This window comes from Pantherophis guttatus, chromosome 2 (genome assembly GCF_059756535.1).
Source record: "Pantherophis guttatus breed Tessera chromosome 2, ASM5975653v1, whole genome shotgun sequence".
In the NCBI taxonomy this organism is placed as follows: domain Eukaryota; kingdom Metazoa; phylum Chordata; class Lepidosauria; order Squamata; family Colubridae; genus Pantherophis; species Pantherophis guttatus.
In genome coordinates, this window is record NC_142064.1 from 196,834,187 (window position 1) to 196,853,816 (window position 19,630).

Sequence of the window (19,630 nt, forward strand, 5' to 3'; positions counted from 1 at the left end):
GGGAAAGAGAACAAACAGAGTTAGGAGAACCCGCCCCCTCCCAAATAAGCTCGTGCCGGGACCGGCCTCCACAATAAGGGTGGGGCTGACTGCCGTGCCCGACAGTCAGAGAAGAGGCATATCAGGTAAGAACCAACACCCATTCTCCTCCAGTCGGGCACGGCAGTCAGGATGGGACATACCAGAGCCAGGTGTCCGGACGGGAGGGAGGAGGCCGATCCCGAGATTAGGAGGCTGCGTGGACCCCTTGAAGGACTCTCTGGCCAAAGGCTGCATCCGTCAATGCAAACTTGTCCAAGCGATAGTAGCGGACAAAGGGAGAAGGCGATGTCCAGGCTGCCGCCCGACAAATCTCTTCGATGGAGGCTCTGGTGGACCACGCCGCCGAAGTGGCTGCGCTCTTCGTCGAATGGGCTGTTATATTGCGAGGTACCAGAAGATCAGAGGCTTCATACGCCGCCGAAATGCACGCTCGGATCCATCGCCCCAAGGTGGTAGAAGAAACTTTCAATCCCAGAGAAGCTGGTAAAAAGGATATGAAAAGGGCGTCCCAGCGTCGGAAGGTCGCCGTGCGGGAAATATAGATCTTCACAGCGCGGCGGATGTCAAGGGTATGCCATCGCCTTTCAAGGGGATGACGAGGATCAGGACAGAAGTTAGGGAACACCACTTCTTGGGCTCGGTGGAAAATCGTATTTACTTTCGGGATGAAAGAGGGGTCCAATCTTAGGACCACCTGATCCTGGTGGAAGATACAGAGCTCCTTATGAATGGACAGCGCCGCCATTTCAGAAATCCGGCGTGCGGAGGTAACCGCCACGAGGAAGGCCACTTTGAAAGAGAGGTATTTCAAGGAAACGTCCCTTAAGGGCTCAAAGGGCAGGTCAGTAAGAGCCCGGAGAACCTTAGGCAAATCCCAAGAAGGGTAGCGATGGACTGCAGGCGGACGGATATTGGTAGCGCCGCGCAGAAACTGGCGAATCAGTGGGTTCCGAGACATTGGGTCCGTAGAGGAGCTGGACAAGACTGTGGACAGGGCGGCCACCTGGCGCCGAAGCGTGTTAGGCGAAAGGCCGGAGACAAACCCATCCTGCAGGAACTCAATGACCAGAAGAACTGAGGCTGATGTAGGAGAGATAAGCCGTCGTTTACACCAAAGAGAGAAGGCTCGCCAGGTAGCGTCATAAATTCGTGTGGTCGACGCCCGCCCTGAGGCCTGGATAGTCGAAATGGCGCCTGCCGAAAGGGGAAGCCTGCTCATAAACTCCCGCTCAATCGCCACGCGGTGAAATGGTACCAGTGCGGATCCGGATGCTCCAGTTGTCCCTGGATGAGGACCATCTGATCGTCCGGTATCCGCCAGGGGGGCATCACCGACAGAGATCTGAGATCTGTGAACCAAGGGTGCCGGTTCCAAGATGGGGCAATGAGAATCATCTCCGCTCGCTCCTGCAGTAGTTTCCGTACCACTCTGGGTACCAGGTTGACCAGTGGGAAGGCATATAGAAGCTGATTGGTCGGCCAAGGACTCCGTAGGGCATCCACCGCCTCTGCCCCGGGACAAGGGAACCTGGTGAAGAACCGTGGCAGCTGGTGATTGGTAGCACTGGCGAATAGGTCCACTGTTGGACTCCCGAAGTGGCGGACTACCTCCTGAAACAGAAATGGACCATTCTGCGTCGTCGATCGGAGACCGACTGAGAGAGTCGGCTGTGCGATTTAGAACTCTGGAGATGTGAGCTGCTTGAATTGATGCCAAGTGATTCTCTGCCCAGAGGCCCAAACGCCTCGCTTCTCATCAGGGACCTGGAACGAGTCCCCCCGAGACGGTTCACATGCGCTTTGGCCGTTACATTGTCGGTTAGAATTAAGACATCTCGATGCACTACCTGAGGCTCGAAGGCCTTTAGAGCGAAGAAGATGGCCCGCAGTTCTAGCACATTGATGTTCATCCGCTGCTCGTGTGCTGTCCATTGGCCCTGAGCTAGGAGAGGACCCAGATGAGCACCCCAGCCCGACAAGCTGGCATCTGTTGTCAGTTGTAGACGGTACGGTTCTCGAAACTTGGTCCCCTTTAGCAGAGCATCTGATGTCCACCAGGACAGAGACCGGATCACCGAAGGGGGAAGGACCAGTCTCGTGGATGAGGTGTCCCTGTGTGAGCGTTGAAAGGGTAGCAGTAGCCATTGTAAGTCCCTGCTGTGTAAACGGGCCCAAGGGACTATCCCAAAGGTAGAAACCATCTTGCCAAGAAGGCGAGACAAGGCCAGCAAGGAAGAAGACCCTTGGTTCTGTACCCGGCCAGCAAACTCTCTGAGGCTGTCAATTCGGTCAGGAGATAAAAACACCTCCGATGACAAGGTATCAATTACTGCCCCCAGGTGAAGAATCCGGGTAGAAGGGGTTAAATGGCTCTTAGCCAAATTGACCGAGAACCCATGATTCTGGAGAATCTGAAGGGTCCTAGTTAGGTCAGACTGTGCTTGGTGCAAAGATCTTGATAAGATCAAAACATCATCTAGATAAAAGGACACTCTAATTGGAAGTGTGGCTACATAACCCATAAGGGCCGCCATTATTTTGGTAAAGGTCCTTGGGGCCGAGGATAAACCAAAGGGAAGGGCACAATACTGGTAATGTTTGTTGTTATAACAAAATCTGAGGAATTTACGGTGTTCGGGAAGGATGGGAACGTGGAGGTAGGCCTCAGTTAAGTCCACGGAAGATAAAAAATCCCCTTCCCGAATTGAAAGCAAAATGGTTTGTAGGGAATGCATCTTGAACCGGCGGTAGGTTCAAGGACTTCAAATCAAGGATAGGACGCCAGTCCCCTGAAGACTTTTGTACTAAAAAGAGCCTAGAGTAAAACCCTAGGCCAAATTCGGTGGGGGACACTGGTTCGACGGCTCTTATAGCTAACAAGTGATGGATAGCCGTCTCCACTTGGGACCTCTTGGTGGCATTAAGGGAAACTGGACAACGAATAAACCTATTAGGGGGAACTAGATAAAAATTCCAGGGAAAGGCCGAATTTAATGGTATTCTTTACCCACTCATCAGAGACAGTATCCTCCCAAGCCTGGGAGAAAAGGGTTAGACGACCCCCAAGCTGTTTGGGTGAAGAACTGCTAGCGAGACCGTCGAAAGGGACGGCCCCTACCACCCCTCTGGCCTCTTCTGGGGGGATATCGAGGGCCTTGTCTGACCTGATTATCGTGATGGAAGTTCCCACGCTGTTGGAAGGGACGCTGGGAACTCTGCTGGAAATAGCCGGAGTCAGATCCTCGAAAGGATTGCATCTGAAAGGAGCCCGACGAACGACCATCTGACCTGCGGGAAATGGCTGGCAATATCTTCCGGTGATCTCTGGTCTCAATTAAGAGGGGCTCCAGAGCAGGCCCAAAAAGCTTGTCACTCGAATATGGCGATGAAGCCAGGCGCCACTTACTACGAACATCGGCTTGCCAATAGTTCAACCAAAGGAGACGCCGAGAAGTGACTGCGGAGCCAATGGCCTTGGCAGAAAATCTGGCTGCAGACAGAGTGGCGTCCGCAGAGTACTCCACCGCTGCCAATATTTTGTTAATATTTTGGTGTGTTCTCACCTCAGCTGAAGGGATACGTCCCTGTAACTGCTTCAACCAGAGGATCGACGCCCGGTTAAAAAACGATGCAGCAGAGGGAGCCTGTACTGACCAGGCTGCGGCCTGGTGGCCTTTGATGAGGGTACGTTCCGCCTTTCTCTCCTCTGGGCGCAGGGACTCCTCTGCGGGACCCGAAGTAGGTGAAGGTGAAGATAATGCCGCCACCGGTGCGTCCACTGAGGGAATCTGCAAAAGAGAAGCATACTCCGCCGCCAAATTATATAAGCGCCTATCCAGGCTATTAGGGATTGGCCCTGTACTAGGATTCTTCCATTGCCTCTGCAAGACGTCCGCAAACAATTTAGGGGCTGGAACTATCTCGGTTTGAACCGTAGGCACGTCAAATAAGGAAGAAGAAGATGCAGAAGTCCCCGGTTGAGGTTGGTCTGAGGCTGCTGGAATGCCAAGCCCCGTGGTGATCTGAGCTTTATGTAACAAGGAGCGGAACATTTGAGGGCGGAACAACCCTACAAACGAGGGCTGATCAGGCTCTAAGCCCTCATCATCAGACAAATTCTGGTCAATGATGGCCTGTTCTTCCTCGCCCGACAGGGAGCCTTGGCTGTCCCTGGAAGGAGAAATTGCCCAGGGAGGGGCCTGAGAAGAGGCTTGCAAGGGCTGAGAATTAACCGAAGGAGCCTGGCGACTCAAATACTCCGAAACTTTTGAGGATGCCCTCTCCTGTAACCCCTGGGCAATACCTTGTCTAATGGAGTCAGCTATCAACTGAGCTAAGGCCGGGGTAATATCCAGCTTTTGGCTTTGAGAGGGCTAGATTTCAGGCTCCCCTGAACCTCTGGAAACCGGTTCAGGGTGGTGAACTGCCTGAGAAGGATTGACCACCGGAATGTCAGCAGGAAAGACGGTAGCTGTATCAAGGACCCAAGATTCATCCGTGACCGAAATATCTGGAGAGAGAGGAGGTACTGGAGAGGCTTGGGATAAGGCCTCATTCCTGGCAGGAGCAGGTGGAGGCTCCGGAATTGAGGAGGCCTCCGGAAGACCTTTGGAGGAGGAAGCAGCCTTATTGCATGCTTTTTCAATAGCCTTATGTCTTCTTTGCTCATCTTTAGACATAGGAACCTCTTGGGAGCTATGAGTTTTAGGCTTCTTAGCCTGAGAGGTAGAAGCATGCCCTCCCTCAGAATCTAGCTGGTGCTGAGGGCGTTTACCCTTTTTTCCCTTGCCAGAACTGATGGCGTCCGCCATCTTAGGTGGTTCTATAAAATGGCCACCGGAACAAACAGTTAAATAGGCCTGAGGATCTCCCACACAATGGTGGCTGAAACTGAGTCCAATAGGCCCATGGGTCTCCAAGGAGAAGTACTCACTGCACAGGCACCACGAAGCTGAAAAAACTGGGAAATATACTTGCAAAGTGCTAGCCAGCCGGTCGAAGCACTTTGAAATAGTGCGGGATCACCAACGCACTAAAAATAGTCAGCCGCTATCTCAATGAGCCGTCGCTCCGCTCTCCAGAGGCTCCTCCGCTGTTGGTGGCTTTCTTTTTTCTTTTCTTTTCTTTTCTTTTTTTTTAAATTAAAGTGCAAGCCAGCCGGCAAGACACTAGAAATGGCGCGGAAAGACGTCACGCTAACAACAAAGCAGCCGGGCACTCTAAAGCCGATCCTCGTGCTCCCGTCGGTTGCAAGGCAGGTTGAGGCCGACGCAACGGAGCGAACTCATGCGCGTGGGCTGAGGAATCACCAGCCGGTGATATCAACTCAGATCGATCCTCAGCGGAGCTAGGCAGCTACCACGCTGGAAACAGGAAGCAAGCCTCGCTACGGCTGTCTGCTTAGTAATTCTCTGCCTTTAGTTGTTTTTTTTAAATTGCCTGACAAAGCTGACAGACTCTCCCTAGACACGACTGGTCCTGATTCGACCGAGTCGAAAAACTGACAGCCACAGTCAGGAGGAGGGACTTCCTGGTTTTTTCAGCAGACCCGGTCCAATAGCGACTCAACCAGGTCTCCACCCATCCTGACTGCCGTGCCCGACTGGAAGAGAAAATCATGATAAAAAGTTTGAAAATAGAAATAATTAAACACTATGAACATAGTTATTTTAAAGTCAGACAAATTGACTTTATCCCTATTGGAATGTGTAATATAAATAAGATGAAAAACAGTATAATACCTGACTTTCCATACTTTCCCATTAACATTATCAAAGCATGAACATTTGAATACACCGGCAAAATCTACTACTGTAATGCTCTCTACATGGGGCTCCCCTTGAAAAGCACCCGGAGGCTGGTCCAGAACGTAGCCACGCAGGTGATTATGGGCGCAGCTCGTTACGCCCATGTAACACCTTTCCCACGCGAGCTGCACTGGCTCCCGGTGGTCTTCCGGGTGCGATTCAAGGTGTTAGTTATCACCTTTAAAGTGCTCCATGGCTTAGGACCTGGGTACCTATGAGACCGTCTTTTGCCACCAATAGCCTTCCACCGACCAGTTCGTTCTCACAGGGAGGGACTACTCAGGGTACCGTCAGTCAAATTATGTCGACTGGCGACTCCCAGGGGGAGGGCCTTCTCTGTGAGGGCTCCAATCCTTTGGAATGAACTGCCCCCAGAGATACGGAATATCCCTGATCTCCGTGCTTTCCGCCGTGCCCTCAAGACCCTGATGTTCCAACAGGCGGGACTAAACATATGAACATGTGAATCATTTTTAAATGTTATCTAATTCTGGGTTTTTATTTAATTGACCAAACTAAGTAATAATTTTAATTAGCAATTTTATGATGTTTGTGTGTCTATATTTTTCTTGACTGTACACCGCTTTGAGTCCTACGGGAGAAAGGCGGTATAGAAATATAATAAATAAATAAATAAATAAAATCTACAGAGTATTTTGTATCATACAATGACCAGAATTTTTTTTTTAAAATGTCTTTCTAAAGCATTCTATTTTTAAAATCTCTGCATACAAATATACATATTTGTAACAATACTATTTAAAAGGGGTTGGAACAATATTCAAGTTTTAGCCTGAAGAAGCAGTACAGTATTATTTGATACTTCCTTTCAGAAGTATTTCCATAATTTATTGCTATCATGGGATAGCAATAAATCAGTTAAACTGTATTTATTGAAACTTTGTATCACTGCTATTGTTATTAGCAGATGTAAATTTAACATATTGTGCACCCTTGCTTAGAGGTGTAATTCTTGTTAATTTAACTATATTCTCTTTTTAAACACCCTTTCCCATTTCAATAAAACTTTTCTGAAAATATTACCAGTTTGTTTCTTTAATATTCCCTTTTAAGGATACACTTCTTGTAGCTAACCCATCAAGCCAGTAAATCCTGTCAGAAAAGTGATTATTTTAAGATAGTGATTATTTTTAGGTAATTACACACTCAAATTACACACATGTTGTAATTGGAGAGGAGATACCAAAGACATAAGCTGTGAAGTTCATGATATATGAAACTCATATACTACCGGTTTCCCCATTTGCTTTAATTAATATCTGAAGGATTTCTAACTTCATGAATTCTGATGTAGGAAGTTAGGTGTTATTTATTTGTTTAATTTATTTATTTATTCGCTACCTGTTATGGGGCTACTCTAGACGTCTTATAAAAATAAAAAGGAGGAAATGAAAAGTGTGACCAAAAGTAAGATAATAGAATAATAAAATAAATGAAAAATAACGAGAAATATAATTATATGATTATAGGCTGCTTTGTATACAAAACAAGGGAACTTCAATAACCAATATTCAAACTACAAATCCATCTTAGTTTCTGATGGAGACAATGAGAATTACAAAGGATTTTCTAATATTATTAGTGTAGCAGGATTTTTGAACATGGACAAAGTCTACTGCTTTTCCACAGGGGATACTTTTGCTGATAATTGACCGAACAAACAGTATTTTATTTCACAAGAGAGCCTGGGTCTTCCGCATGGGAGCCCTAAAATTCTCTTATCTAATGTGAAAGCCAGGAAGATATCCAGTTCAAGGACATAGAATGAAGCAGAAGAGAGAATATATCTGCAATGATTGCTAGGAAATAAGAGAAGGTAGGTAAAACTTATTTTGGTGCTAATTACTGGCAGAACCTCTGGATTAGACAAGTAACACCAAAGGAGACTTTCTCCACATAACGGAGAGATGCTCTATAGCCTATATTCATTGTGGTATGACTGCCAGCTAGAAAGTATCTTCCCCAACTTCCCTCCTGTGAAGGGAACCAGGGGGGCAAATTGCAGTCCCCAGAATCCCCTATTCCTTCAGGACTGCAGAATTTCTTATCTTGGCTTAAAATTCCCCTCCTGCCACAGCAGTTAATTGTTATAAAGAATGCTTCAATATTTATATTTAGGCAACTAATAATGATATTGTATCCCACAAACAGTTTAAATGATAAAGCACTTTTTCTCAACCAATAGCCTGAATTAAAAAAAAAAATTCTCCAGAACTCTAAAGAATAAGTGTAGTTCACATAGAGCAGTGTTTCCCAAACTTGACCCTTTGAAGATGTATGGACTTCAACTCCCAGAATTCCTCAACCAGGCATACTGGTTGGGGAATTCTGAGAATTGAAGTCCATGCATCTTAAAATAGCCAAGTTTGGGAAACACTGACATAGAGTAAACCAATTATATATCACTATTGTTTCTTTCTTTCCCTGCTTCTTTCTTTCCAATCTGCTAATCAATTTCCCATTATTCTCAGCTACCAAAGCCTACAGAGAGTCCTCAACTTATTACCATAATTGGGACCAGAATTTCCATTGCTAAACAAGGTGTGAGTCACATCTGATTTTATGACCTTTTTTTTGCCAAGGTTGTTAAGCAAATCACTGCAATTGTTAAGTGAATCATGTGGTTGTTAAGCGCATCTGACTTCCCCATTGACTTTGCTTGTTGGAAACAGGCTGGGAAGGTTGCCAATGGGGATTACATTATCCTGGGATGCTGTTGTATAAATAGATGCTGATTGCCAAGTGCCCAAATTTTGATCACGTGACCATGAGGATGCTGTGACTGTTGTAAGTGTGAGGACTGGCCATAAGTCACTTTTTTTCAATGCCATTGTAACTTTGAACAGTCGCTAAATGATTGCTTGTAAATTGAGGATTACCTGTATACTAGATTAAATATTAATGGCAAACAAGGGAAACATATCCATTGTGTATGGAGGGAATTGGCTAAGAGACCAAAAACATATATTTTGTGGAAAAATGAAATACCCATTTGGCCTATGCTAATGTAAACAGTTAATGTGTATTAATGTGTACTCAGTATAACATGAATACTAATTATTGAAAAAAAATCAACTTTTGTGTTTTGTTTGTGTGTGTAGAGAGAGAGAGATCATGAATATATATTTATGTGCACATATGAAAAGTAGTAATTACATTCTAGAATGGAGCTTTCAGAACTAAAAGAGTTAGCTCACTCCTCTTCCTACCCATTTCAACATACTCATACTCTTAGTCCAATATGTTTGTGCAGTGTATTTTTAGTTCTATCAGTCATTTTATCTGAAATGCCTCAAAGTTGTAGCTGACACTGTAGAAATTTAATAGAGAAAAGCTGCATATACAATGGCAGATCAGTGCTTGTATATAAACATGTTTTATTATCTCTTGCAAAACTGAATGGGTGCAGCTAACTATTTTTCTTAGAATTCCAAGTTTAGACCTAGCTAATATTTGGAGACCACAAGGAAATCTTTTCAGCTGGAGTGAGAAGTAAAAAACCAAAAGAAGACCTGAGGAAACCTATGAAAACCACTTTTATATTGTTATGAAGAAAACTGCAGGGATAGTTTTATATCACAGAATTTGTTTGATGTTTGACTTGAGTTTTTAAAGTTCGACTCTAACTAAAGCAGCCATTCTAGATTCTCAGGTATCAGTGATCAAGCTCGTTTCAATCGGAGATATTCACATTCAAATTAATTACAAGTACTTTAACATAGAACTGTTCTGTATTTAATAACGATTCTCTGTTTGTCCTTATCCCTTAAAAACATCAGCTTAAAGTCCCGCTCAAACTTCCTTACAATTTAATGGGCAAATATAGGAACTTCCACTTTGAAAGTAGACTAGATGCTTTTCATAAAGAATATTTTATTGTTTTATATGCAGGATGGAGAGATACTTTTCATGAGTATGGTAATGCTATTCTTTTAAAAACCCTTTAAAAGTAGCCCATTCAGAGTGAAAGTTTTTTTTGCTGAACAACAATAATATTTAGTTACTGTGACTGAGTGCGCATCTTATATAATATTCTTACATTAACTTAATTGCAACTCCCAGGATTAATTTCATTCTTTTTACCAGAAACTAAGTTTTTTTTATGACATTAAAAACAGAATGGAAAAAATAGCTCATCTAAGCAGGAGACCTTTTAAACTTAATACATTTCCTACCACAAAAGTATTATTTTTGTTTTATAAATTAAAAAAAACTAAACATTCAGCAAAGCTCCTTTTGCATTCTTAGTATACATTTTTTTATCAAGGCATTAACATAATTCTTTATGATTAAAATGATTACCTGGTTTCGATCACGTGCACTGGTATATCTGATCTTCTGAATGAAATAAAATATTAGCCATGCTGAAGAAATTATCATCAAAACTATAAATGATACGGATACAAAGACAAGGGAACTTCGATTAACATTTTTGCTTGGATGGCGTGTTCCCACGGCTATTGCAATTAGGACCGACATATTTTTTTCTAAGTAATTCAAGATTTCTTTAACTTTCATTTCAGTGATCATGACCGTAACAATGTCTCCAGTTCCTACAATAAACAAATAAATATACAGGAGAAACCATTTGAGTGATATGTTAATATACATTATGAATTTTTCCAACTATACATAATGCTATTAGAAACAAGAACTCTTATTAAATTTAGGATCTTTAAAACATCTATAATTAGTAACATAAGAAACTAGGAAATAACCAAAATATTCTAAATAATATTCATATATGTCACAAGTATCTCCTTACTATAATTTGATTTCATAATGATATACGGTATATCTTAACTGCTAATTATAATACCAGGAAAAGATGAAAATTAAAAAAAAATTCATCTTCTCAGTTCTAAATTCACCATTCTTTAATCCCAGCATCTTCAGGAAATAAAAATGATTAATGTCTTCCATTTCTTTCTCCAAAACATGGAGTTTACTCCAATGTAAGGCAGCACCAAAAAGAACAAATTAAATTAAAATTTGAAAATGCAAGAATTTCAAAATATTGGCTTTATGAATTTTTATGTGAATGAGACTCAGAAATTCAGGAAAACTATAAAACTGGGACAGTTAGCAGAAAAGAACTTTCATTATAGATCAAACTCTTCTTTACTGAAAAGGCTCAATGAAATAATACTTATAAATTATATACATTTATTGTAATTTATTAGTTTGTGAAGAGCCATAACAAAAATTCTCTTAAAAGCCAGAATTCAAGGTCATCTGATAGTACTGACTGGAAAAAGGTTGAAGGCCAACAATAGCAGTAATTATTAACTAAGATATTTAATTATTACAAAATAAACTGACAATATAACCACAGTTAAACTTTCACTTCAAATCTACTCCATCAAGGTAAAACTGGGAGGAATGGGGACCAGGGCTACCTTGGGCATTACTTGGCTCAGAATGACAGCCAGTAACATTTATTTATATAATTAATCACAACCTGTAGTTTTAATTAAATAAACCTTTTTAAAAGCTCCAAATAATAGATGAAATGGCCTGAGCTGAAAAGAAGGTCTGATATCTTAGCTCTTACCTTGATGAGTCATGGTAACAGGCTCATTGCCAGATACATTGTTGTAAATTACCACAGCTGAAGCATTATGTGAAGCTGCTCGCAGAATTTTTTGTTTAAATGTACAATTTCCTCGCTGTAATAGAGCAATCCACTGCTTTGTATTTGGAGGAACTTGAAACCGTGTTCGTGGATCACATCCTAAACGATCTGGAACTAAAAATATAGAATCCTGGTTTTAATTTAATTATACAATTTAAACAAAAGTCCTATAAATATACATTGATCAAGATATTTTCTAATTAACAAACCACATCAATTAGCATAATTTACAAAAGTCAAGGAGAACGGGAGCCTGCCTTACCTCTGGGGGAGAATGTTCGAAAGGGTAGAGGCAGCAGCAGAGAAGGCTCTCTTGCTGGACCCCATCAGTTAAAATTCTTTAACTGGCAGTGGCAACAACATACCCTCCTCCCTGCCTGACCGGATGGGTCAGGCTGATGTAAAAATGGTTCCACATGTAACCTGGGCCCATACCATCTAGAGCTTTAAGGTCATAATCAATACCTTGAATTCGATCTGGCAACAAACTGGCATCCAATGCAGGCCTTAAAGCAGAGGTATTACATACACTATCTCTGGGTGTCCTAGTGGTTGTGTGGTTGCATTCTCATGTGCAACAGTCCAAATGGAAGATGTCCAGGGTGTGAGTGATAAAAAGAAGAGCTCCCTATCCAGGAAAGGGTATAACTGGTGCACAATACAAAGTTGAGCAAAGATCTTTGTATTCATGATTGACACCTGCACTCGGAGCAAGAGCTGTGAGTCTATGGCTTAACTGGGTAAGTCCGTTCCCTGAGCATCTCCACAGGGCTTGCGTCAAGCTTGGCATCCAACTGGGAATGGATCTGGGCGATTTATCTTCCAGATGCAAAGAAAATTCCTTCCTTGAATACAAACGCATCCAGAGACAGTTGGAAAAATCTTCCAAAACAACCACAGAAGCTTGGGAAAGGGCCACGATTGCTTTAATGATTAAAAAGAGGTTCTTTCTACAATAGTATTGGATTGGATGAAAGTTCATGAGAAAATCATGGCTAAATTGAAAAATTGGGGAAAAAAATACCAGAAGGCAATGACATGAAAGTCAACTTTCTGCATAGATATCTCTGTGTAATCCACAGGAAAGCAAATTTAACCTGAAAGCAGATATACAGTACATACATCATAGTATTTTAACTAGTTCATAAAAATGGCAGAATTATTGCAATCTTCTACAACCTTCCAACTTCAGCTGAACCTTTATGTAAAACATTCCATATCATTAAATCTCTGATCTTGAGTTTGATTTGAATACTAATGAAAGATTGCATTAGCTCTTATTGAATGCAACACTGTTGTTTTTCATGTTAAGACCAATTTTCCAAGTTTAAGATTTTCCTAATTAATGGGTTTCATTGAATGTATTATTATAAGGGTTCTTGTTTGTGTTCTTTATTGTGACACCGTTTTAATATCATATTTATAGTGCAATGTTTCGGCCACTTGCTTATTATTATATTAAATCAGCAACAGAGTTTGTTGGTCTACAATTTAAAGAAACACAAGCTAATATTTTCTTGAAAATATATTTTGTATTCTGAAGTTAGTAATAAAGGAAATGGAAAAGCGAAAAAGAAGGAAAAATGCACTTATCATAATGATTTCAAGGTTGTAAACTAGTTTATTAAATTCAAAAAGACAAGATGAAGGACAGATTGAATGCCAAAAAACTAATGCAACATCAAACCCGCAGCATCTGATATTATACCGTGGTATACTCTTGGGATATAAACTGCATGATTTTATTCATTTATACTATTTGAACTTCTGTTATTTGTGGCCTTAACTGATAAACTATCTTTAGGTTTTCTAGTCTGCAATAATCCTTTTCCTCTACCATCTTACATTTGAAATCCTCAATACTGGAGTTAGCATTCATCTATTCACTGAATAAAAGGAAATCAGAAAGAAAAAGTTAATAGTGACAAAAGAAATCATAATATTCCATTATGTGAGGGCTTGGAGGAGAGTGAGCATTGCAATGGTCCAGTTCTGTTTTATTGTTAGGTTGGATTTTTTATCCCCCGATTTGAAGTTTGCTACTTTTGATTGCATGAAATCTATTAATGACTTTCACTGTAATGACACAAACAGAGGGAGCTCCAGAGTTTGGGAATAGATATCATCATGGAGAGGCAAATGATCTGTGCCTAATATCTCTTATCTTCTACCAGCAGAACTTTAGCCTAATATACATTTTATGAATCTTGGGACTACCAGGTCAGGTTTCATGCTAGAATAAAAGTCAGGATAATTACCATGTCATCTTCTTCTACTCATCTTTTTATTAGACATGCAACAAACATTAAGAAAAACAAAGCATAAATTGAGGTATGTTACTTAACTCTTAAATACTTAAAAATTACCCCAACATCAAATTACAGGTATTCTTTGACTTACGACCACAATTGAGCCCATCATTTTTGTTGCTAAACAAGGCAGTTGTTAAGCAAGTTTTGCCCCATTTTATAATCTGTTTTGCCACAATTGTTAAGTGATTCATGTGGTTGTTAAGTGATTCTGGTTTCCCCCATTGACTTTGCTTGTAAAAAGCCAGCTGGGAAAGATACAAATGGTGATTGCACGACTATGGGACAGTGCAGCTGTCACAAATACAGGCCAGTTGCTAAGCACCTAAATTTTGATCATGTGACCATGGGTATGTTGCAACAGTTGTTAAGTGCCTTGGTGGCGCAGCAGACTAAAGTGCTGTTAAGTAGCACCAGCTGCCTGCATTTACTGCAAGTTCGAATCTCACCAGGCTCAAGGTTGACTCAGCCTTCCATCCTTTCGAGGTAGGTAAAATGAGGATCCGGATTGTGGGGGCAATAAGCTGACTTTGTATTAAAAAAAACACTGCTTTTGGGGGGGGGGGCAAAGCCCTACTAAGCAGGTATATACAAAAGTATGAAGGCTATTGCTTAACGCATTGTAAGCCACCCTGAGTCTCGGGAGAAGGGCGGCATATAAATCAAACCAATAAATAAATAAATAAATAAACAAACAAACAAACAAACAAACAAACTTGTACAATCCCATAACAATTATTTAAGCAATCACTAGGGTATCCAAAGCATATTTCAATAGTTACTGGAAATAAGGAATACTACTATACACCTAAAGTGCCTGATTTATCAATCAGCATTTTAAGGGACATAGACAACTATGTCAGCAAATTTAATTATCAATAGTTTTCCATTACCATCTGTCATCTACGATCAGTTATTCAGAATCCATTTGTAACATATATTTTTCCCAAGCTAGAGATTCTGGATATCCAAGTTGGAAAGTCTCCATGGTATAATGAAAAGCAATTTAAGAGTAATTTCAAACTTCTACAAATCACCTATTTAAAAAGATATAATCTGATGTCATTTATATCATTTTACAGAAAAGCTCAATATATACTTTTTTTTTTGTTTTCCCATCAGATGCTGATTCTGTCACTTGGCCTATTTACTTCCTAAGTCTTTCTGCACAGCTATTCCTCTTAAGACCCTTAACTTTTGGAAAGATCACTCTTCTACTATCTTTCTACATGTAATCCTTGATTTATGATAGCCGTTTTAACAATCATCCAAAGTTATGATGGACTGTGCTTTATTGCCCATAAAGTCCTTCCAGCTGTCATAAAATGTTGCATCATCCATCCCCCCCCCGCAGTTACATGATTGCAATATGGGTGCTTGGCAACCAGTTCTCACAACCAGTTACAAAGTGCCCCATAATTGTACAATCTCTGCTAGCTTCCTCAGAAAGTCAGTGGGGAAGCCGGGAGGAAAGGTTGGTGCTGCCTATCAAGAGGATTCCCTCTTATCTCTGGGGACTAATTGAAAGACCTGCCTGCTGAGTGGAGCTGAACAATTTTGGCACTGTGCAGAAACAGAGCACAGATTCTGAAGATCTGACCTCTATTCCCACAGTCCACCTGAGCGGTAAATGCTGGAGAGTCGTAAGTGAAGGACTGGTCATAAGTCACTTTTTTTCAGTGCTATCGTAAATTGGAATGGTCACCAAACGACTGGACGCAATTTGGGCTACCTGTGATATATCTTTCCTTGAAGCTGTACCTACTATCTCTTGCAGTGACAAAGACATTTCATGAAAACAAATATCAGAATTTTTTTTAAAATGAACTTTCCAGTGATACGTATGGCTATGAAAGTTGGGAAAAAGCAAGAGAAATGTGATACTTTATTAAGAACTTTTTAAATTATGGATTTAGAGCTGATTATTAAGAGTGTTATGCCAGACATGCAGACAATGTATTGTAATAGGAAACAGCAAGGGACTATATGTCCCTTTAGAAAGGGAAAGCATAGTCAGACAACAGGACTCCTGGAGTAGAGTTTGCAATCAAAACTGCTTTGCTGAAGAGGATCTCTATTCCATTCACTTGAATGTATTATGAACTTTCTGCTTTCCTCTCAGCAAATCCACCTCATCAACATTGTCACTGTCTATAAACCAACTCTCATGAGAGCAAACAAGAATAAGGAATGTTTCTATGAACCATGAATCCGGACCAGATTATTCAAACTCAATGGCTATGACAATTCTGCAACTGTCATCATTCTCAGTGACTTCAATACCAGGGTACAAACAAACAGCCACAACTGGGATAGAGTCCTTGGGCGGCATGGGGTGGGGAAACTAAACAGTAATAGTCTGCTGTTTCTAAGCACGTATGCTGAGCACAACCTGTGCATCATTAACACAATATTCAGATTTGCAAACAAATGCACACTTAGCTGGATGTATCTGAGTCCTACCCACTGGCACTTATATCATAATACATCAACATATTAAAGACACCTCACTTCAGTCATGCTAAGCACTGAGTGCAGGACAGATCAGAGGCTGGTCCAGTGAGTCCTCAACCTGCACACAACCTTTATGCTATATGCAATCAAGGATTGTAAGAACACCATTCAACACTGGCAGACAGCAAGGATAAGTCCAATGTTTTCAAGATATACTTAATGAAAGACCCTCCAGCAATTTACCTTTTGAAGGAACCTGTTCTGAAAAGTGGATGTAGTTTAAGGATGTCATCACACAGACTGCAACAACTGTTCTTAGACTGAAAACAGAGAGCACCAAGACTGGCTTGATGAAAATCACCATTTCAATAGCCCTCCAGACCAAGAACAAGGCCTATACAGACTGACAAATTGATCCATTATTAGTCTGTAAGACAGGTAAATTTGAAGTGCTATTCACGGTAAAGGCAGAACTATGAGAAATGCAGGATGAGTAGTGACAAATAAAGGCTAAGTAAATGGAACACTATAGCAAACATACATGTCACTAGAGAGTTCTTCAACGTCATAAAGATTCCCCCTTGCAGTTTGATGGGTGAAGCCTGCTCAAATACCAGGAAGGACTAAGGAACTAGAAGGAGTACAAAACTGTCAGACTGAGCACTTTTCCAATCTATAGGCAGACTTTTCCAATCTATAGGTAGCCCACAAGATTACAATTGGGACTGGAATCTGAGTAAAACAATCATCAAGTGAGACAGATGTCATATGACTTCTTTCTTCAATGACCGTAATCCTGGCAATTCTGGTTGCAATCATTAAGTGGATGACATCCCGGTTAAGAAGTGTAGGGGAGACCCTGGGAGGTTTGCTCTGGCGCTGAAAATCTTCCCTACAAATAGAGAGACACTCATGTGTGGTTTATATTGAACCTCCCGCAACTGCCTTAGGCAGCCCATCAGCTATCAATAAATGAAAATGACATTAAGACTGTTAATAAATTGCAAAAATAAAGATTTTAATATATGAATTCAAAATTAGAAGTTATAAACAAAAGAATTATTTTAAATTCTTTAAAAAAAACAACCTTTGGGATACAACTACTGATACAGAGATTTTTTTAAAAAAAATACTACCATACTCTTTGCTTGCTTGCTTGATTTTAAAAAAATCATATCGTAACATGGTCTGCTACATATATATGAACATTACATAAACTAAAACAATCATGAGCAACAGACTATGATAGGAAAGTACTTACTGTCCCAGTTCCCTCCAAGCTGAGACATTTCCTAAATATTGTACAATTATCAATGGAATTAGGTTATTACTAATTTTTAAAGTACTAAAATATATGTATTTCCCCCTGGGGTTGATCAGAATAGTGGTCTGTTTGGGGCAGAACAGCACACACCTATTACATTTTCTCCCATGGAAAAATAGCAGCCATAAGAAGATTCATTATTAAATCATACATCACGCTGAGCTATGGTTTGCTTTAACTATTAGTTTACTAAACAGAGTTATTACTAATAATGAGTCACGTGTATATGTTGCATTTGTAAGTTTATGATTGATTCTCCACCACTTTATGGTTGCTTCTGCTTTAAGATGAGAAATCTGCTGGATCATTTCAATGATTTATCTAGCATTCTAGATATCATTGACCAACTAAATTTTATTTAGTAAGTTCATATAAAAAGAAAGGTGGAAGCCTTTTTCATTTCGCTCTTTAGCAGTTGGTAGTTATTATTGTGATTCAGAAAAAGTAAACCTCCAAGACTCCTGGCCACCATCACTCTAAACCTCTATGAAATAATCCTGTTCCCTTTTAAATCCTCAATTAATTGACAATGCAATCAAACATTTACCTTTGTAAAGAATTTAAGATCTGTCTGTCCCTACATTTAAATAGATGACTTAAATTCTAAGACTGAGAGGGACAAAAAAGTAATATTTGTCATATTTTTTCATACCATGTATGACTTAATATGACTCATCAGAGATTTATATAAGGACTATATTGGTAGCTTTATGTTCACTTCCCTACCCATTAATTCAAAGCATGACATTTATCTTTTTAAAATACCAACTATATACTGAGTTGACATTTTCACTGAATTTCCCATTGTGACTCTATGATTAGTCCTGATCAGTGAGACTGATCAGTCATTATCAGCACACTTCCCATTAACGTATATGGAACCTCTAGGGTTTCTGCTGCCAATGTGCATCATTTGGCATGTGCTTATATTAAATTGCATTTGCCATTTTTAAACCCATTCACTTTAAGCCTTTATGGAATTGTCAGAGGCCTAGATAAAGAACAAAAACAAAGCAGAAATAATTGAGGAACCCACAAACAAAACATTATTTCATCTCATGAAGCCAACAAGCCATAGTTTCAAATTACAGTTTACTGCCCTAGAATAAATTCTCACTTATTCACAGGCCCCATTAGCACATTATCCTGCCAAAATCCCATGCCACTTTATGGTATAAACAACTAAGGATGCTATCCATTCTACAGTAGCAAATATACCAGCAACAAAACAGTCAATTTGTCGTCCCCCCCACTCCACAGACTTCCCATTCCCTCCTCACACAACTCTTTTCTGGAGACTTGAAAGGTTCTCTAGAGCAGATTTAGCACACAGAATATAGAACCATAGGGCTGGATGGGACTCAGAAGTCTTTTAATCCAATCCCCTGCTCAAGGCAACAGACCTTATACCATCCCGGTCAAATGGTTGTCCATTCTATTTTTTTAAAACCTTCAGTGATGGATCACTCACAACTCCAGGAGACAAGCTTTTTGTTCTCATCAGAAAATTTCTCCTTACTTCAAGGTCTCTTTTAACAAATGCCCACCCATTTACTTCTTATCCTGCTCTCTGGTGCTTTGAAGAATAGGTCAATCCTCACTTCTCTGAGGCAGCCCCTCTAGTACTGGAAGAGAGTTATCATCCCCTTCCCCCAACCTTTCTTTGGTTGGCTAGACATTCTCTCAATCTTTAATCACACAATTTAGCCTCCAGATCCTTTATCATCTTTGTTCCTCTTTTCTGCACTCTTTCTAGGGTCTCAGACCTCAGTACAAGAGAGAAGCTGGCTGCTTTGTACAAGGGGATGTTTGCTTATGTGCAGTGAGTGTCACAAGAGAGTGTAAAGACTTTGCCATCATGACCTACTTCAGAAGAGACTGCACTGAAGCATAATTCCAGTTCTCTTTCCTGTTACACTGGATTGGAGAAAGACTACTGATTTTGTCACAACTCCATTAACTGAAAATTCTCTGTTCCCCTTCCTGCCCCCCCCCCATTTGATGTCTCTTGATAATTATCATATTCCAAATGGTCTAG

The 19,630-nt window shown here is 40.8% G+C and overlaps 1 protein-coding gene across 1 annotated transcript in view; it reads right to left on the minus strand.

The window, feature by feature from the left end:
* Nucleotides 1–19,630, minus strand: part of RNF130 (ring finger protein 130) — a 38,365-nt gene that overhangs the window by 14,871 nt on the left and 3,864 nt on the right. The window contains exons 2-3 of the mRNA XM_034402640.3: nucleotides 11,425–11,619; nucleotides 10,173–10,423 (exon numbers count right to left, since the gene is read on the minus strand). Of these exons, the coding sequence (XP_034258531.1) occupies nucleotides 10,173–10,423; nucleotides 11,425–11,619 (446 nt within the window). The remainder of the gene's footprint in view (nucleotides 1–10,172; nucleotides 10,424–11,424; nucleotides 11,620–19,630) is intronic.